This window comes from Bombina bombina, chromosome 6 (assembly GCF_027579735.1).
Source record: "Bombina bombina isolate aBomBom1 chromosome 6, aBomBom1.pri, whole genome shotgun sequence".
Classification (NCBI taxonomy): Eukaryota; Metazoa; Chordata; class Amphibia; order Anura; family Bombinatoridae; genus Bombina; species Bombina bombina.
This window is the reverse complement of record NC_069504.1, coordinates 1,101,496,413-1,101,524,172: the sequence shown is the minus strand read 5'-3', so window position 1 is coordinate 1,101,524,172 and position 27,760 is coordinate 1,101,496,413. Positions and strand designations below refer to the sequence as shown.

Genomic DNA, 27,760 nt, shown 5'->3' with positions numbered 1-27,760 from the left:
ACTTTTTAGCCTCACTGCAAAACTCGTAATAGCAGCGCTATGGAAATCCCATGAAAATACGTAATTTTTACGTGTGTGGGACTGACGTTGCGGTACAGTCTAAAAGATGTGCGGTACACCTGTACTGACAACACTTGCAATAGCGGCGGTGCTGTTTTAACGCTGAAAATGCCATATTTTCAGCGTTACAAGCCGCAACGCAAAACTTGTAATCTAGCTGTTAGTCTTTTGCACCTCCTTAGAATCATCACTAACCTATGTTGTTTATAACTTAAAGGGACAGTCTACAATAGAATTTTTATTGTTTTAAATAATAGATTATCCCTTTATTACCCATTCCCCAGTTTTGCATAACCAACACAGTTATATTAATACACTTTTTACCTCTGTGATTACCTTGTATCTAAGAACCTTCTTCCAGCCCCCTGATCACATGACTGTGACTGTTTATTATCTATTGACTTGCATTTAGTATTGTGTTGTGCTAAATCTTAAATAACGTTCTGTGTCTGACCACAGTGTTATCTATATGGCCCATGTGTACTTTCTGTCTTTTTGTGTTGAAAAGGAATTTAAAAAGCATGTGATAAGAGGCAGCCCTCAAGGGTTTAGAAATTAGCATATGAGTCTGTCTAGGTTTAGTTTCAACTAAGAATACCAAGAGAAAAAAGCAAATTTGATGATAAAAGTAAATTGGAAAGTTGATTAAAATTACATGTCTAATCTGAATAATGAAAGTTTAATTTTGACTAGACTGTCCCTTTAAATCAGAGTTTGACAAGCCTTAGGAACAAGTATATCATTTTGTAAACATTTACTCAACTCAGATGACCAATCCTATTTATAATATGTCTTCTATACTAGTGGGGTTCTCTTATAAAGCCGTCTTAGATCCAAAGCTTTTAAAGGGACACTGAACCCAAATGTTTTCTTTTGTAATTCAGAAAGAGCATGCAACTTTCTAATTTACTCCTATTATCAATTTTTCTTTGTTCTCTTGCTATCATTATTTGAAAAAGAAGGCATCTAAGCTTTTTTTGTTTCAGTACTCTGGACAGCACTTTTTTATTGGTGGATGAATTTATCCACCAATCAGCAAGGACAACCCAGGTTGTTCACCAAAAATGGGCCGGCATCTAAACTTACATTCTTGCATTTCAAATAAAGATACCAAGAGAATGAAGAAAATTTGATTATAGGAGCAAATTAGAAAGTTGCTTAAAATTTCATGCTCAATCTGAATCACGAAAGAAATTTTTTGGGTACAGTGTCCCTTTAATATGTACTTAACCATTTCCCCAATTCTCTATTGCTCACATCTACAGTAGTGGTACCATTTGCTCAGTTCTGAAAATATTATGTTTCTATGTAACAATTTTATTTGGAAAACCTTTTTTATTTGCAAAACATAAACGTAAATATTATAAACAGTTGGAAATACAAAACATAAGGTCCTATGAACTGGTTTATGAATAATGTCCTTATTTTTTTTATTTTGTAGAAATGTGCTTGTGCCAGCAGAACCCAGCCAGAAATGTTCCATTTGAGTGTTCACGCAGTTAATAGGTTTTTATTTCTTGAGGAACCACTTCCATAAGTATTTGCAGCTTCACAGTCAGACGATCTGGGTAAAATGTAAATGAATATATTTATTTACAAATAATAACGTTATCAATCAGAAACATTTTTTGATGCAGGTTCTTTATGACATCAATCTTAGGGTAAGATTGTGTCTCTAAGAGGCATTCCCTGTTTTTCTAGATGAGAAGGAGAGAGAAATGGAGTACAATATAGCACTGCATGACATGAGAGTTTTGCTGCATTTACATTTTGTACTTTAACTTAGTTCAGAATTTGTCTTAAAGGGATATGAAACACAATTTAAAAAAAAAAAGTTTCCATTTTACTTCTTTTATGAAATTTGCTTTGTTCCAATGATATTCTTTGTTGAAGAAATACCTAGATAGGCATTTTGAGCACACCATGGCAATAAAGAGGTGCTGCTATCTAGTACAGTTGCAAATGGATAACATTCTTGCAAAACTGCTGCCATATAGTTCTCCAGAAATGGGTTGGCTCCTAAGCATATGTCTCTGCTTTTCATAAAAAAGATACCAAGAGAACAAAGTAAAATTTATAATAGAAGTAAATTAGAAAGTTGTATAAAATTGTATAAAATTGCATGCTCTATCTGAATCATGAAATAAAAATTTTGGTTTTCATATCCCTTTAAGTATTATTACATTAATACCGTGCCTTGAGGCCTTGTGCGCATGGACTCCTACCTGATGTTAGATGTCAAGAAAGGGCTTAGCGTAGTAGCTGAGGAGTGAGCTAGGGTTAGCGCAGTGGGGGCCCATGCCATTGTTAATGCTATTGGTAACGCTATAGTTAATGATAGCCTGTATTTATAGTCAACCCATTTATAAAGCTGCATAAGCAGCTTTGGGGTTCTTACAGAGCCTGCATCTGAAAGTTAAAAAGCAACGGTTGTATGACTGCTGCTTCCTCAGAGGTTGTGGACGTTAGGCAAACCTAGACAGAATGACTGACAAGCCCTGATCTATCTTACACATTTGGTTGCGTGTGAGCAGGGGGCGGGATGGTGAGAATAATTGCTCATGCAATCTTAAACTCGAGCAGCCAATGCTTCTCCGGAGGCCCAGAAGACACGTGGGCAGATTCTATCTATGAGAACCTTGTCCACATGCATATTTATAATTAGTGCCCCTTGGAACTTCAGCCTGGGATTTATTTTTGCTCATTTGTTTAAGTACTGATGATCAAATAAAAGTACACACAAAAATTGACGCAAACAATATTAAATTCTCAGCTCATTCATGTTCATACAGTGTGATAAGCATGTGATTATGTATGGTATGTGATTATGTGTAGCATGTGATTATGTATGGTATGTGATTATGTATGGCATGTGATTATGTATGGTATGTAATTATGTATGGTATGTGATTATGTATGGTATGTGATTATGTATGGCATGTGATTATTTATGGTATGTGATTATGTATGGTATGTGATTATGTATGTAAATTATGAGGTTGAGAAACTGGCACTAGGTATAGTTTATATTGGAATAAATAGATAATCAGTCCGGTGCTAACCCTAATAACACACATACAAATTAATTATGTATGGTATGTGATTATGTATGGTATGTGATTATGTATAGCATGTGATTATGTATGGTATGTGATTATGTATGGTATGTGATTATGTATGGCATGTGATTATGTATGGTATGTGATTATGTATAGCATGTGATTATGTATGGTATGTGATTATGTATGGTATGTGATTATGTATAGCATGTGATTATGTATGGTATGTGATTATGTGTAGCATGTGATTATGTATAGCATGTGATTATGTATGGTATGTGATTATGTATGGTATGTGATTATGTATGGTATGTGATTATGTATGGCATGTGATTATGTATGGTATGTGATTATGTATGGTATGTGATTATGTGTAGCATGTGATTATGTATAGCATGTGATTATGTATGGTATGTGATTATGTATGGTATGTGATTATGTATGTAAATTATGAGGTTGAGAAACTGGCACTAGGTATAGTTTATATTGGAATAAATAGATAATCAGTCCGGTGCTAACCCTAATAGCACACATACAAATTAATTATGGTAAGAGAACCAATAAAGTAAGGGTTTTAACAGCACTCATTCCTAATATTGTGATTTAAAAAATTGAATTTTTAATATAATATTGATTAAAACAAAGGAAAACACCTTAGAAAAGTACCTGCTAATAAGCTGTACACCTAGTCCCCCTGTTTCCTGGCCGATAGCAGCTCCCTCGGCTTCAAGTGTCAGGGACAAGGGACAGTAAATTAAAACCAACTACTTGTGCACAAAAAGTGCTTACAGAAATCACAAACGCGTTTCGGCTGTACTATTCAGCCTTTGTCCTTATGATGTGTCAAGCCGAGGCCCGGGTGCCACCCTCTTAAGTAGTGCTTGCGAGCGATCTCTAAGCCAATCATATGTATCTCTAGTAAAACGCCCTGTCTTTAGCCAATAAGAAGCTGTATATTGTGGGCGTAAGGAGAAGCTTGGGTTTGATTGGAATAACAGTGTTACCCTGAACACCAATGATTAGTTTACAAATAAAGAGGTAACTGACTACGTAATCTTAGTTAAGTATCGTTCATATTATATACAAAAACCCTATAAGGCGGATATATCGATCCGCTGTGTATGATCGCAGATAAGACTTGTTTATGATCGAACATCATGGCACTAAGATGTAAATTCATTTGTCTGTGCGTGATTATTAAAGCGCTATATCTATGTTTCATGTTACAATCCATGCTGTATTGTGCTCTGCATTTGCACATCATATGCAGACTGCGATCAAAAGGTGAAACAATCGATCGAAGATCCTCTTCCCAGATCCATACCCTAATTACTATCTTGTGTTGATATATGATCTGTTCATATGTGTTGTGGCTGTATTTCAAAAGCGAATTCACTGCTAATAATATCCATTTAAATAAGAGTGGCACAAGAAGATTCACTGGTTTCGTTCGCTTTTACTGTTGTCACAAAAAGTTGTGACTTACACAGATAAACATAAGACCCAATCATCTACGTGACTTATCTATATGAGAGCTTTACATAGTTTATTGCTCTGTCGGTACCAAGTAACACAATATTAAATGTACCAGTCATATGAGTGCAAAAATAATTGTGCAGTTAGTGTTTATATTTACATCAAAATTCTGTTTCCCTAAGTGGTAACAGTAGATATTAAACATAATTAATGCACTTTTGAATAGTGCTGAAGCTGTTTGGCTTACATATTATGCATAGATAGAATAAAATTATTTCATTCTGCCAATCTAGTTAATTCATTTAGTAGGTATATTTTTCTGAGGTTATTAAGACCCTTACGGTCTAGATTCTATACACTCTAATTTCGAATTACCTACTTAATTTCAAGATAAAGATGTGTCTCAATACAGCAAGCTTAATCACATGTAACTGAACGATCCTGTCAGTTTGAATCTAATAGATTTAATAAGGGTAGTATTGCACATAAATCAGGAGCTCTATATTGTGATTTTTATTTTGAATTTCCATGATTGTTCTAAAATTGTTACTACCACTTGATCATTTTGAAGAATATATATACAACATCTATACTATAACCCTATGAGTTGAGAACTATTTAACAAGTCTCAATATAGGGTGTTGTTCAAATCGTTGCATTAGTATCATAATACATATGCATTGTATGTGAAAAACATAATGTATATTATGTTGTATAAAATTTATGTGAAAGGTGGTGAGATACACAGAGTCATTACAAAATAGAATCAAAATACAAAGTAAAACCCATTACATAAAAGATTTTCATAGAGAAGGCTATCAACAGCACTACGGGCGGCATATAGACATAAGATATCATTATGTATATATTCAATATAGGAATAAGTTACTATAAAGATAAAGCATCAGTGTATGTGTGACCCTTTGGGATCATCTAACTTAATAAACATATCCTTGAATATAGTTCCATGATATTTACAACCATTCTTATTGCAAATCCTGGATTACAAAAATGAAGTGATATTCAGAGATTCACTATTGCAGATTATTAGTACTTTAGTTTAAAGGAATACCCAATAATTATTAGCTTCATTCATTCCATGTGGCATGACTGAATTTAGTTTGATTGAATATCCAGCCTGTTTCCTTTTGTAACAGAATATTTTCAGTATTTCCACCTCTGATACCCGGTTTCACTCTCTCAATACCCCAACATTTGAAGGATGTAGTTTTACCTGCATGACATAGCCGGAAATGTTTTGCTACACTTGTTATTTTTTTGCCTTCTTTCTGGTCTTTTGGGGCATTACGTAGGTTACTTAGGTGGGCTGAAATTCTGGTACTCAATTTACGGGTTGTCATGCCTGTGTATATCAAATTACACAAGCATGAAAGATAGTAGATGACATTATCACTCTGACAGTTAATATGTGTTTTGATTTTCCATTTTTTTGAAAATCTGTCAGTGATAAATTCTTTTTTAATCATAAATTGGCAGGTTTTACAATGACCACATGGTGTAGAGCCTTGGTGGATTGGTTTTTTATTCCTGTTCCTATCAAAGTGACTTTGTGATAAGCTATCCATCAGGTTCCTGGCACGTCTAAAAGTGAAGGATGGTTTGTCTGGTAATAACACTTTTAACCGGTCAGCACTTTGGAGAATATGCCAGTGTTTTTTGACAATTGAGCTTACTTGTTCACTTTGGTTACTGTAGGTAGAAATAAATCTCATAGCGTTTTGCTCTGATACACATTTTTTGTTCTTAGGTATGAGAAGATCTGACCTATTTTTAGTTAGTGCTTTTTGATAAGCCTTTGCTAGCAGTTTCCTAGAGTAGCCCCGTTGGAGAAGTCTGTCACGTAGTTCTAATGCAGATTTTTAAAAAGAGTTTATGTCTGTACATTTTCTCCTTATTCTAAGATATTCACCATATGGAAGACTGGTGATTGGGGATGGATGGTGATTGCTCTGTGCATGTAAGATATTATTTGTAGCGGTAGCTTTTCTATATGTATCCGTCACTAATTTGTCATTACTCTTAGAAATTGTCAGGTCCAAGAATTCAACTTTGTTGAAACTCACATTATATGTCAGATATAATCCAAAAGGATTAGTATTGAGTAGTTTAATGAATTCTTCCCATACTTCTATTGGACCTTCCCATATAAGGAGAATGTCATCTATATACCTGGACCAGTGGGAGATGAATTTAGTATATTGGTTCATGTGGTCATTGAACACAATCATCTCTTCCCACCAGCCCAGGTATATGTTGGCATAAGTCGGCACGCAGGACGTGCCCATTGCGGTGCCACAGACTTGTAAGAAAAATGTATCATCAAACACAAAATAATTGTGTGTAAGGACAAATTTGAGCAATTTGATGATAAATTCTTTGGTTGCTGGATCCATATTAATGTCTTTTTGTAGGAAATGAGCCACAGCTTTGATGCCCCACTCGGTTTTGATGCTCGTATAGAGAGACTCTACATCACATGTTATTAGAATAGACTGTTCTGTTGTTGAAATATTTTGCATCTTATTTAGAATGTGCATTGTGTCTCTAGTGTGTGACGGTAGGGCATCAACAATTTTCCTTAACCTAGCATCAACATATCTGCTGGCTCTTTCTGTAAGTGATCCTAGTCCTGAGACTATTGGTCTCCCAGGTGGACAGGAGATATTTTTATAGCTCTTTGGCAGCAAATACATAGTGGCTACTCTAGGGTTGGTAACTGTTAGATATTTATATTCTTTCTGGTCAATGATCCTCTCTTTGAGTGCTGTGTCAATAAGTTTTTTATATAATTCAAGAAAATTCTCTGTTGGATTCCCTAAAAGTTTTTTGTAATTGGTGTTATTAGAGAGTTGTTTCATGGCTTCCGTAGTGTACATTATAGTAGGCCAAATCACTATGTTGCCCCCTTTATCACTATTTTTTATTTGGACATCAGTCCATTGAGTCATTTCATTCATGGCTTCTATTTCTGCTTTAGTCATGTTTTAGAACAACTTATATCCTCATTCATGGATATTATGTCTTGACAGACTAAGTTTAAAAATGTGACTGCTTGGGGTGAAATAGTACTTGGGGGAACAAACTGTGACTTGGTTTTTAGAATTTCACGCCAATCCTCATTATTAGATAACAATTCATTAGTAGTTATGTCGTTATCTTCAAGTAATGATATTAAGTCATTTAGGGCTGCTCTGTCAGTTGTATCAGTGATAGACAAACTGTGAGATTCGTCAGTATTAGAGAAATATTTCTTGAGTAGCACCTTTCTAACAAATAAATGAATAAATTATATATATATATATATATATATATATTCATACGGTGAATATCTTAGAATAAGGAGAAACTGTACAGACATAAACTCTTTTAAAAAATCTGCATTAGAACTACGTGACAGACTTCTCCAACGGGGCTACTCTAGGAAACTGCTAGAAAAGGCTTATCAAAAAGCACTAACTAAAAATAGGTCAGATCTTCTCATACCTAAGAACAAAAAATGTGTATCAGAGCAAAACGCTATGAGATTTATTTCTACCTACAGTAACCAAAGTGAACAAGTAAGCTCAATTGTCAAAAAACAATGGCATATTCTATATATATTCTATATATATAAGTCTGTGGCACCGCAATGGGCACGTCCTGCGCGCCGACTTAAGCCAACATATACCTGGGCTGGTGGGAAGAGATGATTGTGTTCAATGACCACATGAACCAATATACTAAATTCATCTCCCACTGGTCCAGGTATATAGATGACATTTTCCTTATATGGGAAGGTCCAATAGAAGTATGGGAAGAATTCATTAAACTACTCAATACTAATCCTTTCGGATTATATCTGACATATAATGTGAGTTTCAACAAAGTTGAATTCTTAGACCTGACAATTTCTAAGAGTAATGACAAATTAGTGACGGATACATATAGAAAAGCTACCGCTACAAATAATATCTTACATGCACAGAGCAATCACCATCCATCCCCAATCACCTGTCTTCCATACGGTGAATATCTTAGAATAAGGAGAAAATGTACAGACATAAACTCTTTTTAAAAATCTGCATTAGAACTACATGACAGACTTCTCCAACGGGGCTACTCTAGGAAACTGCTAGCAAAGGCTTATCAAAAAGCATTAACTAAAAATAGGTCAGATCTTCTCATACCTAAGAACAAAAAATGTGTATCAGAGCAAAACGCTATGAGATTTATTTCTACCTACAGTAACCAAAGTGAACAAGTAAGCTCAATTGTCAAAAAACACTGGCATATTCTCCAAAGTGCTGACCGGTTAAAAGTGTTATTACCAGACAAACCATCCTTCACTTTTAGATGTGCCAGGAACCTGATGGATAGCTTATCACAAAGTCACTTTGATAGGAACAGGAATAAAAAACCAATCCACCAAGGCTCTACACCATGTGGTCATTGTAAAACCTGCCAATTTATGATTAAAAAAGAATTTATCACTGACAGATTTTCAAAAAAATGGAAAATCAAAACACATATTAACTGTCAGAGTGATAATGTCATCTACTGTCTTTCATGCTTGTGTAATTTGATATACACAGGCATGACAACCCGTAAATTGAGTACCAGAATTTCAGCCCACCTAAGTAACCTACGTAATGCCCCAAAAGACCAGAAAGAAGGCAAAAAAATAACAAGTGTAGCAAAACATTTCCTGCTATGTCATGCAGGTAAAACTACATCCTTCAAATGTTGGGGTATTGAGAGAGTGAAACCGGGTATCAGAGGTGGAAATACTGAAAATATTCTGTTACAAAAGGAAACAGGCTGGATATTCAATCAAACCAAATTCAGTCATGCCACATGGAATGAATGAAGCTAATAATTATTGGGTATTCCTTTAAACTAAAGTACTAATAATCTGCAATAGTGAATCTCTGAATATCACTTCATTTTTGTAATCCAGGATTTGCAATAAGAATGGTTGTAAATATCATGGAACTATATTCAAGGATATGTTTATTAAGTTAGATGATCCCAAAGGGTCACACATACACTGATGCTTTATCTTTATAGTAACTTATTCCTATATTGAATATATACATAATGATATCTTATGTCTATATGCCGCCCGTAGTGCTGTTGATAGCCTTCTCTATGACAATCTTTTATGTAATGGGTTTTACTTTGTATTTTGATTCTATTTTGTAATGACTCTGTGTATCTCACCACCTTTCACTTAAATTTTATACAACATAATATACATTATGTTTTTCACATACAATGCATATGTTTTATGATACTAATGCAACGATTTGAACAACACCCTATATTGAGACTTGTTAAATAGTTCTCAACTCATAGGGTTATAGTATAGATGTTGTATATATATTCTTCAAAATGATCAAGTGGTAGTAACAATTTTAGAACAATCATGGAAATTCAAAATAAAAATCACAATATAGAGCTCCTGATTTATGTGCAATACTACCCTTATTAAATCTATTAGATTCAAATTGACAGGATCGTTCAGTTACATGTGATTAGGCTTGCTGTATTGAGACACATCTTTATCTTGAAATTAAGTAGGTAATTCGAAATTAGAGTGTATAGAATCTAGACCGTAAGGGTCTTAATAACCTAAGAAAAATATACCTACTAAATGAATTAACTAGATTGGCAGAATGAAATAATTTTATTCTATCTATGCATAATATGTAAGCCAAACAGCTTCAGCACTATTCAAAAGTGCATTAATTATGTTTAATATCTACTGTTACCACTTAGGGAAACAGAATTTTGATGTAAATATAAACACTAACTGCACAATTATTTTTGCACTCATATGACTGGTACATTTAATATTGTGTTACTTGGTACCGACAGAGCAATAAACTATGTAAAGCTCTCATATAGATAAGTCACGTAGATGATTGGGTCTTATGTTTATCTGTGTAAGTCACAACTTTTTGTGACAACAGTAAAAGAGAACGAAACCAGAGAATCTGCATAATTAATTTGTATGTGATTATGTATAGCATGTGATTATGTATAGCATGTGATTATGTATGGTATGTGATTATGTATAGCATGTGATTATGTATAGCATGTGATTATGTATGGTATGTGATTATGTATAGCATGCGATTATGTATGGTATGTGATTATGTATAGCATGTGATTATGTATGGTATGTGATTATGTATAGCATGTGATTATGTATAGCATGTGATTATGTATGGTATGTGATTATGTATAGCATGTGATTATGTATAGCATGTGATTATGTATACCATGTGATTATGTATGGTATGTGATTATGTATACCATGTGATTATGTATACCATGTGATTATGTGTGGTATGTGATTATGTATAGCATGTGATTATTTATGGTATGTGATTATGTATGGTATGTGATTATGTATGACGTGATTATGTATGACGTGATTATGTATAGCATGTGATTATGTATGGCATGTGATTATGTATAACATGTGATTATGTATAGCATGTGATTATGTATACCATGTGATTATGTATGGTATGTGATTATGTATAGCATGTGATTATGTATGGTATGTGATTATGTATGGTATGTGATTATGTATAGCATGTGATTATGTATGGTATGTGATTATGTATGGTATGTGATTATGTATGGTATGTGATTATGTATAGCATGTAATTATGTATAGCATGTGATTATGTATGGTATGTGATTATGTATGGTATGTGATTATGTATAGCATGTGATTATGTATAGCATGTGATTATGTATAGCATGTGATTATGTATGGCATGTGATTATGTATGGCATGTGATTATGTATGGTATGTGATTATGTATGGCATGTGAATGTATTATCAAGTAATATTGTAATTTTGCCTTTATATGTTCTATATGTGCACAGTGACAGACAAATAACTTGTATTGATGTTGGACTCACAGTAAGTTAAGTTTCATTCTAAAGAAGAGCTAGTTTGGCAGAATTTGAGAGTAGCAGATAATACGTAGAGTAAAAAGAGAGACATTTAAAACACATATATTGACTGTGCATTATAATATAATGTGCATGGGATTATAGTGGTGAACTTACTGAATACATCTACGAACTGCCTTGGTAATCTTGACTTTTGTACTGTTAGATAGTACACTGGCAAACCACTTAACGTGAAGGCACAGCCAATGCCTGTATTAATAGGGTCCGAATACAGGGACATTCCCACAATGAAAAGGCTCATTATAGTAAAGATGAGAGGTATCACCATTGGGACCTAAAATATAATTGTTCTTGTGTTATTTATGGCTGATTAAAAATAATATTAGTTAAAACAAAGTGTAATGTCTAGACATATAAACACGTTAACAATTAGCATTTATGTTCCATCTGCAGTATATTTTGTACAACTGATGAAATGGTCATTAAATAATAGAGCCAAGAAATTGTTTGTATTCCAGTTGTTGTGATCAATCACCTATGTTCATAGTAAGGATGTGCATTCGGTCTATTCAACTGCAAACAAATGGAGAAGATGGCGGCTGCCAGTGGGATTTGTTTCATTTTGGAGCTGGACTTCTTGTGAAAGTGCAACACAATAAGCTCTGTACAAATCCATATCTTAGTGAGTTGCACTTAAAGGGACACTAAACCCAATTTATTTCATGTAATTGGCAAGAGTCCATGAGCTAGTGACGTATGGGATATACAATCCTACCAGGAGGGGCAAAGTTTCCCAAACCTCAAAATGCCTATAAATACACCCCTCACCACACCCACAATTCAGTTTTTACAAACTTTGCCTCCTATGGAGGTGGTGAAGTAAGTTTGTGCTAAGATTTCTACGTTATTATGCGCTTCTCAGCATTTTGAAGCCTGATTCCTCTCGGAGTACAGTGAATGTCAGAGGGATGTGAAGGGAGTATCACCTATTGAATGCAATGGTTTTCCTCATGGGGGATCTATTTCATAGGTTTTCTGTTATCGGTCGTAGAGATTCATCTCCTACCTCCCTTTTCAGATCGACGATATACTCTCATATTCCATTACCTCTACTGATAACTGTTTCAGTACTGGTTTGGCTATCTGCTATATCTGTTGGGCTAATTTGGAATTGGTTTTAACATTCCCAGCTACACCTCCCCCCCCATACACCTACCCTTTATCAACAGGAAGTCTTACCTTTAAAACTCTCTTTCTCACACAGACCTCATAGCAACAAGCAATCCTACAGGCTCTCTGCAAACGTACATTTAAAGATCCCTTTCTGCAAACCAACATTTGAAGGTAATTCATCTATCTCCAATCAAGACAATGAGTGCATTTTATTTTTATATCTGTTGGGCTAATTTGGAATTGGTTTTAACATTCCCAGCTACACCCCCCCCCCATACACCTACCCTTTATCAACAGGAAGTCTTACCTTTAAAACACTCTTTCTCACACAGACCTCACAGCAACAAGCAATCCTACAGGCTCTCTGCAAACATACATTTAAAGATCCCTTTCTGCAAGCAAACATTTGAAGGTAATTCATCTATCTCCAATCAAGACAATGAGTGCATTTTATTTTTATATCTGTTGGGCTAATTTGGAATTGGTTTTAACATTCCCAGCTATACCTCTCCCCCATACACCTACCCTTTATCAACAGGAAGTCTTACCTTTAAAACTCTTTCTCACACAGACCTCACAGCAACTAGCAATCCTACAGGCTCTCTGCATGCACTAGCCCACCAAGCCTCCCTCCACCTCCCACCCTGGTGTTTACCTTAATATTTAATCACCTAACAGCAATTACGTGCAGCTGTCATTAATGATCCAGGATAGAGACACTACTTCACACTCACAGCCTCTGAACTGACACTTTATCATATTCTGTTACACTTTTCCAACCCTCATTTACCCACCACACATTTCACTCACTCTCAGTTTACACTGCCTTATAGCAGACATATTTCCCTTCTCCCTGACCTTTTGTGTCCATTCCCTCTCCTTTAGATTGTAAGTTTGAGAGCCTCTCTACCTGTAGGCCACTTTGTTTTTAAAGTGAACTACTACTGATTGTGCTCAAGGGCAGGGCATTCCTCTCCTTTTGTATAACTCAATTATTGCACCTACAACTGTAATGTACCCCAATATTGTACTTGTTTGTTTGTGTATTTAATGCATCCCTGTAATGTTCCATTATTTCTTGTATAGCGCTACGTAATCTGCTGGCGATTTATAAATACCTGATGATAATAATAATAATATGTGGATGGGTGTCTTTTGGTAAGTATGTTTTCATTACTTAAGACACTCTCAGCTATGGTTTGGCACTTTATGTATTCATATAAAGTTCTAAATATATGTATTGTACTTATATTTGCAATGATTCAGGTTTTCAGTATATTTCCTTTTGCAGACTGTTAGTTTCATATCTGGGAAATGCTTTTTTTAGGACAAATTATTTCTTACCTGGGGTTTAGTCTTTTTTTCAAATTGACTGTCTTTTAAATTCGCGGCAGAATTAGGCTCGCGAGGGCGCAAAATACCAAAGTTTATTGCGTTATTCTTGGTGCAAGATTTATTTGGTGTGAAGTTACGTTCATTGACACAAAATCATCATTTCCGGCGTCTAAGTTGACCCCGAGTCCTTCTCAAGGTTGCGTCATCTGTGACGCGAGTAGGTCATTTCCAGACGTTTTTGGCGTCAAAAAATATTTTTCTGTTTGTTGTGCATCATATTTGGCGCCAAATATTTTCATTATTTAAGACCCCATTCCTATATGACTCTTGCCTTTTTTCTCTATCAGACGGCTAGGCTGTTTGCATTTTTTCCCATTCCTGAAACTGCCATATAAGGAAATTAATAATTTTCCTTAATATGTTGTTTTTTTCTCTTACATTTGCAAGATGTCTCAATCTGATCCTGTCTCAGAAATCACTGTTGGAACCCTGCTGCCTGATAACAGTTCTACCAAAGCTAAGTGCATTCGTTGTAAACTTGTGGAGGTTTTATCTCCTGCTGTGGTTTGCATTATTTATTTATAAAATATTTTACCAGGAAAGATACATTGAGATTTCTCTCATTTTCAAGTATGTCCTGGGTACACAAAACATTGCATTGATACAATGGGTATAATAAAATACAAAAACAATAATAATACACAATATATGCACAAAAATTTAACATAGAACAGGTAGGAAATATATACTCAACAATGACAGGTGCATTCTGTTTTGAGATATGTAGAGAGGGATCTCTTAAAGGATATTAGGCATGGGGAAGGTTTGAAAGTGTGCGGGAGGTCGTTCCATAATTGTGCTGCTCTGTAGGAAAAGGAGGATCGAGCTGCTTTCTTTTTGTATTGAGGCACGCTAAATAATGTGCTGGTACTGGATCGGAGGTTATAGGTGGTGGGAATAACCGGTGAGAGCATACTGCTCAGGTAGGGTGGGAGCTTCCCAGAAAAGCTTTTAAACACAAGACAGGAGAGATGGAAGGTGCGCCTGGATTCCAGCGACAGCCAGTTTAGTTCTTTTAGCATGTCACAATGGTGGGTCCTGTAGTTACATTGTAGCACAAAGCGGCAGAACGAGTTATACAATTTATTAAGTTTATTAAGGTGAGATTGCGGTGCAGGTGCATATACTACATCCCCATAATCCACGATTGGCATCAGCATTTGCTGTTCAATCTTTTCCTTTACAGTAGGGCTGAGGCAGGATTTGTTTCTGTACAGGGCACCTATTTTTGGATAAAGTTTAGATGCCAGTTTTTCTATATGAAGGCCAAAAGATAGATTGGAGTCTAACAACATACCCAAGTATTTAAAAGAGTGGACTGCGGTCAGTGTGCAATTTGCTTTTGTTTTGATGCATAGATGGGAATTTTGTAGTTTGTGTAGTTTAGGTCCCATTCCAAAGATCATTGTGACAGTTTTGTCAATGTTTAGGAAGAGTTTGTTTTTTGAGATCCACTTTTCTACTTCTGTAAACTGGTCTTGGAGCACTGCTTCAAGCTGCGGTAGATCGGAATTGTTTGCATAGATTACCGTGTCATCTGCATATATGTATACAGTTGAGGATTTTCAGACATTAGGCAGATCATTTATAAATAATGTGAATAGCAGGGGGCCGAGAATGGAACCTTGGGGAACACCACACGTGACTGGGAGAGGGAGGGAGTCACTGTCAGAAATGGAGACATATTGTGATCAATCCGATACATATGATCGAAACCAGGTTAGCGGACGATCACCAATACCTGAGTTTTTTAGTTTGAGCAGTAGTATGTTGTTGTCAGGTTAGGAAATGTCCAGAAGAAGACCCAAATACTAGGGCGAACTTAAACAACACCCTTGCACTCTGAGTTTAATCCAGGACGTGACCCCACGACAACCTCCAAAAAACAAAGTACTCACGATATGGAGCAGGGTTAGCCTGTGCCAAAGTAATTCATGATATCAGCCAGATAGACTTCTGAATAAGGAACTGGTTTCAGGAAATGTCTTCCACAATATCAGGAGAGCAGGGATAGTCCACTTATACTCAGACAGAAGAAGGGTAAAACAGGAAACAGTTAATAATGCAGGAGTAGGTCATTTGTTATCAGGCAGTCTGAAGGTTAACACTGTGTAGACAGTCTTTGCAGAGTATGCAACAGGTAATCAGGCAGTTTGAGGGTTAACACTGAGTAGACAGTCTTTGCAGAGTATGTAACAGGTAATCAGGCAGTTTGAGGGTTAACACTGAGTAGACAGTCTTTGCAGAGTATGCAACAGGTAAGCAGGCAGTTTGAGAGTTAACACTGTGTAGTCAGAACTTGCAGAATTAACAACATGTAATCAGGTAGTTTGAAGGTTAACACTGTGTTGTCAGAACTTGCAGAGACAGCAACAGGTAAGCTGGTAGTTTGAAGGTTAACACAGTTTAATCAGTACTTGTTGAGATTGGCAACAGGATATCAAGCAGTTTGAAGGTTTACACTGAATAATTGTATTTGCAGAGTTTGGAAACAGGTAAACATGCAGATTGAAAGTTTCACAAAACAAACAGTACTTGCATTGTTTGGAGACAGGTAATCAGGAGGTTGAAGGTTAATCCAGCATAGTAAATCCTTGAAGAGATTGGCAACAGAAAAGCAGCAGTTAGAGAGATTCCTCAGAGAAATCCTATCAGAAGCCAAAAAGTTAACAAACAAACTGGCACTGGAGAAACAGGAAGCCAAGAATATAAAGCCTGGTTGTGACATCATCAGGAAGGGGTGGCTCAGACACCTGTCAATCAAGCACACAGAGAGGACTGCAGAGCTTCCCAGCAGCTGAGCGTGACAGTGCCCCCTCCTCAAGGACCCCTCCGGGGGACCCGACCGGGCCTGGCAGGGTATTTCTTGTGAAAAGACTTGACAAGAGCTGGAGCATGAACATGAGAGGCCGGTTCCCAAGATCGTTCAGAGATAGGATAACCCTTCCAATGGACCAGGTAGTACAGCCGATTGCCCCGTAGCTTGGAATCGAGAATCTGGCTGACTTCAAACTCAGAAGTTCCCTCTACGGAAAGTGGAGGAGGTGGTTTACTCTTGATAGAGTACCGATTGTAGATGACTGGCTTGAGTAGGGAGACATGAAACACTGGATGGATCTTGAGAGTCTTGGGTAAGGCCAGGCGGTATGCAGAAGAACAAACTCTGGAAACAATTCGAAAAGGTCCAATGTAGAAGCTTAAGACGTAATCCTTTGGGTACATACAGGATACCAGAAGGTAGTTTGCAAGAAGATGGTACCCGGACTTGAGCAGCATGTAAAGCCTGTACTGGAAAAGAGGATACTTGAGCCAAAACTTTGACTGGACGTAGTATAGGTTCTGAATCCAATGGAGAAGGTTCAGAAGATTGGAACTGCCTAGATAAAGCATCTGCCTTGGAATTTTTTGAACCAGGAACATAGGAAAGTACAAAATTAAACCTGGAGAAGAACAAGGCCCACCGAGCCTGACGAGGATTGAGACGTGTAGCTGTTTGGAGGTATAAAAGATTCTTGTGATCTGTCAGAATGAAAAAAGGTTGACTGGTACCCTCTAACCAATGCCTCCATTCATCCAAAGCTAATTTTATAGCCAAAAGCTCCTTATTGCCCACATCATAATTTAACTCGGCAGGATTGAATTTTTTTCGAAAAGAACGCCACAGGATGTATCTTGCTGGTAGTAGGATCACGTTGGGAGAGAACAGCTCCAGCTGCTATAGAGGAAGTGTCAACCTCCAAAATAAACTGGAAATCAGGAATTGGATGACTGAGAAGAGGAGCAGAAGAAAATGCTGATTTTAGCGTTTCAAAAGCCTGTACTGCCGAAGAGGACCAGTTCTTACAATTTTGCCCTTTCTTAGTAAGAGAAGTGAGTGGAGATGTGATGTCAGCAAAGTTCTTTATAAACTTTCTATAGTAATTGGCAAAGCCAAGAAACCTCTGCAGGGATTTGAGAGTAGTTGGTCTGGGCCAGTCCTTGATAGCCGACAGTTTAGCAGGATCCATCTCAAAACCTGATTCAGAAATGATATACCCCAAAAAGGGGATGGAACTCTGATGAAAAGAGCATTTCTCCAATTTAGCGAACAGGGAATTGTCTCGTAACCTCTGAAGAACCAGTCTTACATGATGTACATGTTCCTGTAATGTTTTTGAATAGATTAGAATGTCATCGAGGTAAATGATAACAAATTGATTTAGATCATCTCTGAAGATTTCATTGACAAAGTGCTGAAATACTGCTGGTGCATTGCACAATCCAAATGGCATTACTAGATACTCGTAGTGACCAAATCTAGTGTTAAATGCTGTCTTCCATTCGTCTCCTTTACGGATTCTGACCAGATTGTAGGCCCCACGGAGATCTAACTTGGAAAAAATAGAAGCACCTTGAAGACGATCGAATAACTCAGAAATGAGTGGCAGAGGATAGCTGTTTTTGACAGTAATCTGATTCAAGGCTCGATAATCAATACAGGGACGAAGACCTCCATCTTTTTTCCCAATGAAGAAAAAACCTGCACCCACAGGTGAAGAGGAAGGACGAATGAATCCTCTGGCTAAGTTGTCCTTTATGTATTCCTCAAGAGAGACATTTTCTTGATGAGAGAGGGGATAGGTCCTTCCCTTAGGTAGAGGAGCCCCTGAATACAATTCGATAGGACAGTCAAATATCCGGTGTGGAGGTAACGTCTCAGCCTCTTTTTTAGAAAACACATCACAAAAGGCATGATAGTAATTGGGCAATGATTCAGGAACTTCCACCATAGCTACGACAGGACAGGATGGTTTAGAGGGATTTTGCAGGCAATGTTTGAAACAGGTAGTTCCCCAGGAAATAAGTTCTCCTTTAGACCATGAGAAAACTGGATCATGAAGCTGCAACCAAGGTAACCCTAGAATCAATGGTATGTGGGGAGAAGAAATGACATCAAAACGAATAATTTCAGAATGAAGTATGCCCACAGTCAAAAGAAGAGGAATGGCAGAATGTTGTATGATACTAGTACCTAGAGGCTGTCCACTGACAGTAGTTACCTTAATTAACTGTTTCTTGGCTTGAAGAGGAATCCTGAGAGAGTCAGCAAAGTTTGAATCAATGAATACTCCAGCAGCTCCAGAATCGATGAGAGCTTGAGCTCGAAACTTGGTGTTTCCAAAAGAGATAGTTACAGGAACAAAAAGTTTAGAATTGAGGGAAGACATGGGATTCTGGCTTAACTCTGTCCCTCTATCAAAAGTTAAGCCTTGGCTTTTACTGGCCGGATAGGACAGTCCTTCAGTAAATGTCCTTTGGTACCACAATACAGACATAACCCAAGAGTACGCCTTCTATGGCGTTCAGCTTCTGACAATTTAATAGCTCCTACTTCCATGGGTTCCACAGACTCAGGAGATTGGGAATTATTATTAGAAAGACTTGAGGTTCGAATAGGAGGACGAAAAGAAGATTTAACAAAGGATCTCTGATTCCTATCTCTCTCCTGAAGACGTTCAGAATGCCGGGCGTCAAGAGTAATACATAAATTGATAAGACCCTCCAATGAATCAGGGAGTTCCCGAAATACAAGTTCATCCTTAAGGCGTTCGCAAAGTCCTTTGCGAAAGGCTGCCCGTAAGGCTCCATGGTTCCAATCAGTTTCTGCGGCTAAAGTCCTGAATTCAATAGCATATTCAGCTACCGAAAGGGATCCCTGTCTCAGATCCAACAATCCTGCCTCAGCAGCTGCAGACCGCCCAGGCTTGTCAAAAACAGAAGAAAAAATGTACACAAATAATTCCACATCCTGTAGTAACGGATCATTCTTCTCTAAAAGAGGGGACACCCAGGCTAGAGCCTTACCCTTCAAGAGAGAAATAATAAAGGTGATTTTGGAAGTAGAATTGGAAAAAACTTGAGGATTGTTTCTGAAGTGTAAACGACACTGATTAAGGAATCCACGGCATTCTTCAGGATTACCGTCATATTTATCTGGAAGTGGGATTCGTGGTATATCCTGTCCAACAGTTTGAGGTGGATTAAAGACAGCATTGGTGCTAGTAGCAGTGGCAGCAGGAGTCACCGTCGCTTGAGAAGGAGCGGAGAGGTTATGTAGCAGAGCAGTAATCTGGTCAAGCTTGGAATCCAAAGATTGCAAATGAGCAGAATGATTTCCTAGAAGTTGCCCTTGTAGAGCCACAGCCCTGGATAACTCGTCAGGGTCCATATTATGGCCAGTTTGTACTGTCAGGTTAGGAAATGTCCAGAAGAAGACCCAAATACTAGGGCGAACTTAAACAACACCCTTGCACTCTGAGTTTAATCCAGGACGTGACCCCACGACAACCTCCAAAAAACAAAGTACTCACGATATGGAGCAGGGTTAGCCTGTGCCAAAGTAATTCATGATATCAGCCAGATAGACTTCTGAATAAGGAACTGGTTTCAGAAAATGTCTTCCACAATATCAGGAGAGCAGGGATAGTCCACTTATACTCAGACAGAAGAAGGGTAAAACAGGAAACAGTTAATAATGCAGGAGTAGGTCATTTGTTATCAGGCAGTCTGAAGGTTAACACTGTGTAGACAGTCTTTGCAGAGTATGCAACAGGTAATCAGGCAGTTTGAGGGTTAACACTGAGTAGACAGTCTTTGCAGAGTATGTAACAGGTAATCAGGCAGTTTGAGGGTTAACACTGAGTAGACAGTCTTTGCAGATTATGCAACAGGTAATCAGGCAGTTTGAGAGTTAACACTGTGTAGTCAGAACTTGCAGAATTAACAACATGTAATCAGGTAGTTTGAAGGTTAACACTGTGTTGTCAGAACTTGCAGAGACAGCAACAGGTAAGCTGGTAGTTTGAAGGTTAACACAGTTTAATCAGTACTTGTTGAGATTGGCAACAGGATATCAAGCAGTTTGAAGGTTTACACTGAATAATTGTATTTGCAGAGTTTGGAAACAGGTAAACATGCAGATTGAAAGTTTCACAAAACAAACAGTACTTGCATTGTTTGGAGACAGGTAATCAGGAGGTTGAAGGTTAATCCAGCATAGTAAATCCTTGAAGAGATTGGCAACAGAAAAGCAGCAGTTAGAGAGATTCCTCAGAGAAATCCTATCAGAAGCCAAAAAGTTAACAAACAAACTGGCACTGGAGAAACAGGAAGCCAAGAATATAAAGCCTGGTTGTGACATCATCAGGAAGGGGTGGCTCAGACACCTGTCAATCAAGCACACAGAGAGGACTGCAGAGCTTCCCAGCAGCTGAGCGTGACAGTTGTGGTCTACTGTGTCAAAGGCCTTTGCAAAATCAAGGAAAATAGCTCCAGTTAGGTCTCCTTGTTCCATTCCAGTTTGGATGTCATTGCAAACTTTTAGGAGGGCAGTTGTAGTGGAGTGATTTGTACGAAAACCTGATTGATCAGGGGGTCAGATAGTTAGATTGTTGGTAATATTCACATAATTGCGTATGGACGCATTTTTCTAAGATTTTTGACAATACTGGTAGCAATGATATTGGGCGATAGTTAGAAATCAAGGTTATCTCCCCAGTTTTATGGATAGGCACTACTCTTGCAGTCTTCCAGAGTTTGGGTATGTATCCAGACACCAATGATTCGTTAATTAGGGTTGTGACAGGTTTAGCAATTGCTGGCGCACTAAGCTTCAACAGCATTCCTGGGATTTGATCAGGTCCAGACTGGTTTTTAATTTTTAGGTTATTAAGGTGTTTCTTAATGACATTGATGGGTACATCTCTATATTGGGTCTTTGCTGATTTAGTGGGGCCTGATCCACATTTGTAGCTTCAGGATGCGTGCCATTTATTAGTTTGTCAATCAGGGTGGTGGAGCATCCGACAAAATAATTGTTAAAGGCATTTGCTACATCTAAGGGGAGTTGCAGGGTTTGGTTGTCCACATTGACAGTGGAGGGTTGAGAGGGGATTGGTGGTGTTTGTAAATTATTTATGACTTTCCAAAACTTTCTAGGGTTTGATATGTTATTGTTCAGATTTTCACAGAAATATTGGGCCTTGGCCAATTTTGTTTGTTTAGTGCATATATTTCGCCATTGTCTATATACACAGTGATTGTTCATAGAGCCAGTATGCTTGAACTTTGACCACAATGAATCTCGAAACTGGTACATTTGAATGAGGTCAGCTGTGATCCAATTCAAGTGTGCTCCTTTTACTCTCACCTTACGCAGCGGGGCATGTAAATTCCAAACTTGTAGGAGTTCAGACTGAAAGAATTCAACTGCAGAGTCAAGATCTGGGATTAGGTTTAATCTGTGCCAGGGGAGGTTCTTGATGTCATTTAGAAATGATTGAAGATTAAATTTTTTGAATGATCTTGTGATTTTAACATTTGGAGAGGTTATAGTTGCCTTTATTTTGCGCACACAGTACACTAAGCAGTGGTCACTGAAATTGTTAAGGAGAACACATGCCTCCTGGATTCGGTCGGGAGAGGTGGAGAGATTCCAATCGAGCAGGGTGTGATTATGGCTTTTGTTGTTTATGCGAGTTGGGGAGGAGATTAATTGCGTTAGCTGCAAAGACTTAAACACAGAGCAACAACTATTATTTTTTGGATTCAGCCAATCAATATTAAAATCTCCAAAAACCAAAACTTCACTTTTTGGGTTTTGAGCTATGGTTTCCCTAAGGAGATCGGCTATGTCTGAAAGGGAATGTACAGGAGAGCTAGATGGGCTGTAGATTCCTGCAACAATGATTTATTTACTGCACAGGATCTCAATTGTGCCAAAAAAGAAATCAAAGGTGGCAGGAGAGCTAGATTTTTGTAAGGGGTGTACTTTGTGGAGTTGTCAACATAGATTACAATGCTGCCTCCTCTCTTTGCTCTGTCATTTTTATGGCATGAATACCCATGCATTGCAATGGCAGAGTCGGGTATTTTTGCGGTTAGCCACGATTTAGAGATCACAATGATTTTGGGCTTGTATTGTAAACACCAAGCTTGTAGTGCATCAATTTTTGGTAGTAAGCTGCGGATATTACAGTGCACAAAGGAGATTCCTTTTTTAGCTGGAAGGCTAGGAATGGAATTTGTTGGGGGACCAGGATTAGATTCTACATCATTTGCAAGGGCAAGTAACATAAGGAATAGGAATTTGGGCATATTTTTTGTTTTGCCAATTAGTGAATGGGATACTTTATAGTTTTGTGAGGTGGGGGTAGGAGGGTTATTTTTTATAACTCTCCACCAGCACTCAGCAGATAAGTTACAGCAACAGAGCAGGCCATGGTGTATGATCATTTGTTTTCCAGTTTGAGGTGTGTGCTTATGGCAGTAGTGGTGTGAACAAAATTTGAGTGAGAAAAGGGTTAACACAAATAGCAGTATGGTCATATTTGGATTCATGTTAGTGGTATGAGGTGTGTAGATGAAAATAAAACAAAAGTAGTACAAAATGTAAAAGAAATAAAAGTATATACTACTGATGTGTGATATATAGCTATTTGTAGGGAGAGAGAGTATGTATTCTAAAGGGTTAAGTGAATGAAAGGATGTGCTGATCAGTGTTTGCAGCTGTCATTTTGGGAGAATGAAAGTTGAGTATGAGGGTGAGGGGCAGGGTGGGAGGGAAACTATCTTCCAAAGGCTACCTGTTTGCAGAGAGCAGTGTTACAGCTGAGATATTCAGGTCTGTTATTCTCTAAGAATACTGGGCAGATACACTTAAAATTCAGTCTGTTTCCAGAGAGTAGTGTTACAGCTGAGATATTCAGGTCTGTGATTCTCTAAGAATACTGGGCAGATACACTTAAAATTCAGTCTGTTTGCAGAGAGCAGTGTTACAGCTGAGATATTCAGGTCTGTGATTCTCTAATTAGTTGTCATGATAAACTTTTTTAAATGTAGAGAATGTATCCATCAGTAGTAGTTCATTACCCGTTGCTGTTCCCTCAACATCTAATGCACAAGATATACCTGTAAATTTAAAAGAATTTATTTCTGATTCCATTCAGAAGGCTTTGTCTGCCACCCCACCTTCTAATAAACGTAAAAGGTCTTTTAAAACTTCTCAAAAAGTTGATGAAATTTCAAATGACCGGCACAATACTGAATTATACTTCTCTGATGGGGATCTATCTGGTTCAGAAGATCCTGCCTCAGATATTGACCCTGACAAATCTTCTTATTTATTTAAAATGGAGTATATTCGTTCTTTGTTAAAAGAAGTGTTGATTACATTAGATATGGAGGAAACTAGTCCTCTTGATATTAAAACTAGTAAACGTTTAAATTCTGTTTATAAACCTCCTGTGGTTATTCCAGAGGTTTTTCCAGTTCCTGATGCTATTTCTGATATGATTTCTAAGGAATGGAATAGGCCTGGTACTTCTTTTATTCCTTCTTCAAGGTTTAAAAAACTGTATCCTTTGCCAGCAGTTTCTTAAGAGTTTTGGGAAAAGATCCCCAAGGTTGATGGGGCTCTCTCTACTCTTGCTAAATGTAATACTATTCCTACGGAAGATAGTACTTCTTTTAAAGATCCTTTAGATAGGAAACATGAATCTCATCTAAGGAAAGCCTATTTAAATTCTGGTCATCTTTTCAGGCCTGCAATTTCTTTGGCTGATGTTGCAGCTGCTTCAACGTTTTGGTTGGAAACTTTAGAGCAAAACAAGTATCGGATCATGATTTGTATAGCATTGTTAACTTGATTCAACATGCTAATAATTTTATTTGTGATGCCATTTTTGATATCATCAAAATTGATGTTAAATCTATGTCTTTAGCTATTTTAGCTAGAAGTGCTTTGTGGCTTAAATCTTGGAATACTGACATGACTTCTAAGGCCAGATTGCTATCTCTTTCTTTCCTAGGTAATAAGTTATTTGGTTCTCAGTTGGATTCAATAATTTCAACTGTTAATGGGGGGAAGGGAGTTTGTTTGCCTCAGGATAAAAGACCTAAGGGTAAATCTAAAGCTTTTAACCGTTTTCGTTCCTTTTAACAAAATAAGGAACAGAAACCTAATCCCTCCCCCAAGGAATCTGTTTCCAATTGGAAGCCTTCCTCGAATTGGAATAAATCCAAGCCATTTAAGAGATCAAAGCCAGCCCCCAAGTCCGCATGAAGGTGCGGCCCTCATTCCAGTTCAGCTGGTAGGGGGCAGATTAAGATTTTTCAAAGATGTTTGGATCAATTCGGTCCAAAATCAATGGATTCAGAGTATTGTCTCTCAGGGGTACAGAATAGGATTCAGAGTAAGAACGCATGTGAGAAGATTTTTTTCTCTCACGCATCTCTGCAAACCCAGGAAAGGCTCAGACTTTCCTGAAGTGTGTTTTAGATCTGGAGTTATCAGGGGTAATCATGCCAGTTCTGTTTTTCAGGAACAGGGTCTGGGATTTTATTCAAATCTATTCATTGTCCCAAAGAAAGAAAATTCATTCAGACCAGTTTTGGATCTAAAAATGTTGAATCGATATGTAAGAGTACCAACTTTCAAAATGGTGACTATAAGGACTATTCTGCCTTTTTGTTCAGCAAGGGCATTATATGTCCACAATAGACTTACAGGATGCATATCTTCATATTCCAATTCATCCAGATCACTATCAGTTCCTGAGATTCTCTTTTCTAGACAAGCATTACCAATGTGTTGCTCTTCCTTTTGGCCTAGCGACAGCTCCAAGAATTTTTTTAAAGGTTCTCGGTGCCCTACTCTCTGTAATCAGAGAGCGGGGTATTGCGGTGTTTCCTTATTTGGATGATATCTTGGTACTTGCCCAGTCTTTGCGTTCTGCAGAATCTCACACAAATCAACTAGTGTTGTTTCTTCAAAGACATGGTTGGAGGATCAATTTACCAAAAAGTTCTTTGATTCCTCAGACAAGGGTAACCTTTTTAGGTTTCCAGATAGATTCAGTGTCCATGACTTTGTCTCTAATGGATAAGAGACGTTTGAAATTGGTTGCAGCCTGTTGGAACCTTCAGTCTCAGTCATTCCCTTCAGTAGCTATGTGTATGGGAGTTTTAGGTCTCATGACTGCAGCATCAGACACGATCCCATTTCGTTTTCATATGAGACCTCTCCAGCTTTGCATGCTGAACCAATGGTGCAGGGATTATACAAGGATATCACAAAATAATATCCTTAAATCCCAATGTTCGACTATCTCTGACTTGGTGGTTAGATCACCATCGTTTTGTTCTAGGGACCTCTTTCATTCGTTCAACCTGGACTGTGATCACAACAGATGCAAGTCTTTCAGGTTGGGGAGCTGTTTGAGGATCTCTGACAGCACAAGGGGTTTGGAAATCTCAAGAGGCGAGATTACCAATAAATATTTTGGAACTCCGTGCGATTCTCAGGGCTCATCATTTTTGGCCTCTATTGAAGAGAGAACCGTTCATTTGTTTTCAGACAGACAATATCACAACTGTGACATATGGGAATCATCAGAGTGGGACTCACAGTCCTCAAGCTATGAAAAAACTATCCCGGATACTTGTTTGGGCGGAATCCAGCTCCTGTCTAATTTCTGCGGTTCATATCCCAGGTATAGACAATTGGGAAGCGGATTATCTCAGTTGTCAGACTTTACATCCGGGACAGTGGTCTCTCCACCCAGATGTGTTTTCTCAAATTTTTCAGATGTGGGGCCTTCCAGAAATAGATTTGATGGCATCTCATCTAAACAAGAAACTTCCCAGGTATCGGTCCAGGGATCCTCAGACGGAAGCAGTGGATGCGTTGACACTTCCTTGGTGTTATCAACCGGCTTATATTTTCCCGCCTATAGTTCTTCTTCCAAGAGTGATCTCCAAAATTATCATGGAACAATCGTTTGTGTTGCTAGTGGCTCCAGCATGGCCTCACAGGTTTTGGTATGCGGATCTTGTTTGGATTTCCAGTTGCCAACCTTGGCCACTTCAATTAAGACCGGACCTTCTGTCTCAAGGTCCGTTTTTCCATCAGGATCTCAAATCATTAAATTTGAAGATATTGAAATTGAACGCCTAGTTCTTAGTCATAGAGGCTTCTCTGATTCAGTGATTAATACTATGTTACAGACTCGTAAATCTGTTTCTAGAAAGATTTATTATCGAGTTTGGAAGACTTACATTTCATGGTGTTCCTCTCATAAATTCTCTTGGCATTCTTTTAGAATTCCTACAATTTTACAGTTTCTTCAGGATGGTTTGGATAAAGGTTTGTCTGCAAGTTCCTTGAAAGTACAAATCTCTGCTTTGTACTTTCTGTTTTATTCCACAGAAAAATCGCTAAACTTCCTAATATTCACTGTTTGTACAGGCTTTGGTTCGTATCAAGCCTGTCATTAAATCAATTTCTCCTCCTTGGAGTCTTAATTTGGTTTTGAAGGCTTTAGAGGCTCCTCCATTTGAGCCTATGCATTCTTTGAACATTAAACTACTTTCTTGGAAAGTGTTGTTGCTTTTAGCCATCTCTTCTGCTTGAAGAATTTCTGAATTATCTGCTCTCTCTTGTGAATCTCCTTTTCTGATTTTTCATCAGGATAAGGCAGTTTTGCGGACTTCATTTAAATTCTTACCTAAGGTTATGAATTCTAACAACATTAATAGTGAAATTGTTGTCCCTTCTTTGTGTCCTAATCCTAAGAATTCTTTGGAGAGATCTTTACATTCTTTGGATGTGGTGAGAGCTCTGAAAT

The 27,760-nt window shown here is 37.6% G+C and overlaps 1 protein-coding gene across 1 annotated transcript in view; it reads right to left on the bottom strand.

The window, feature by feature from the left end:
• Nucleotides 1-1,356: 1,356 nt before the first annotated feature.
• LOC128664237 (cystine/glutamate transporter) overlaps nt 1,357-27,760 on the bottom strand; it is a 170,310-nt gene continuing 143,906 nt past the window's right edge. The window contains exons 11-12 of the mRNA XM_053719028.1: nt 11,685-11,862; nt 1,357-1,624 (exon numbers count right to left, since the gene is read on the bottom strand). Of these exons, the coding sequence (XP_053575003.1) occupies nt 1,560-1,624; nt 11,685-11,862 (243 nt within the window). The 3' untranslated portion in view covers nt 1,357-1,559. The remainder of the gene's footprint in view (nt 1,625-11,684; nt 11,863-27,760) is intronic.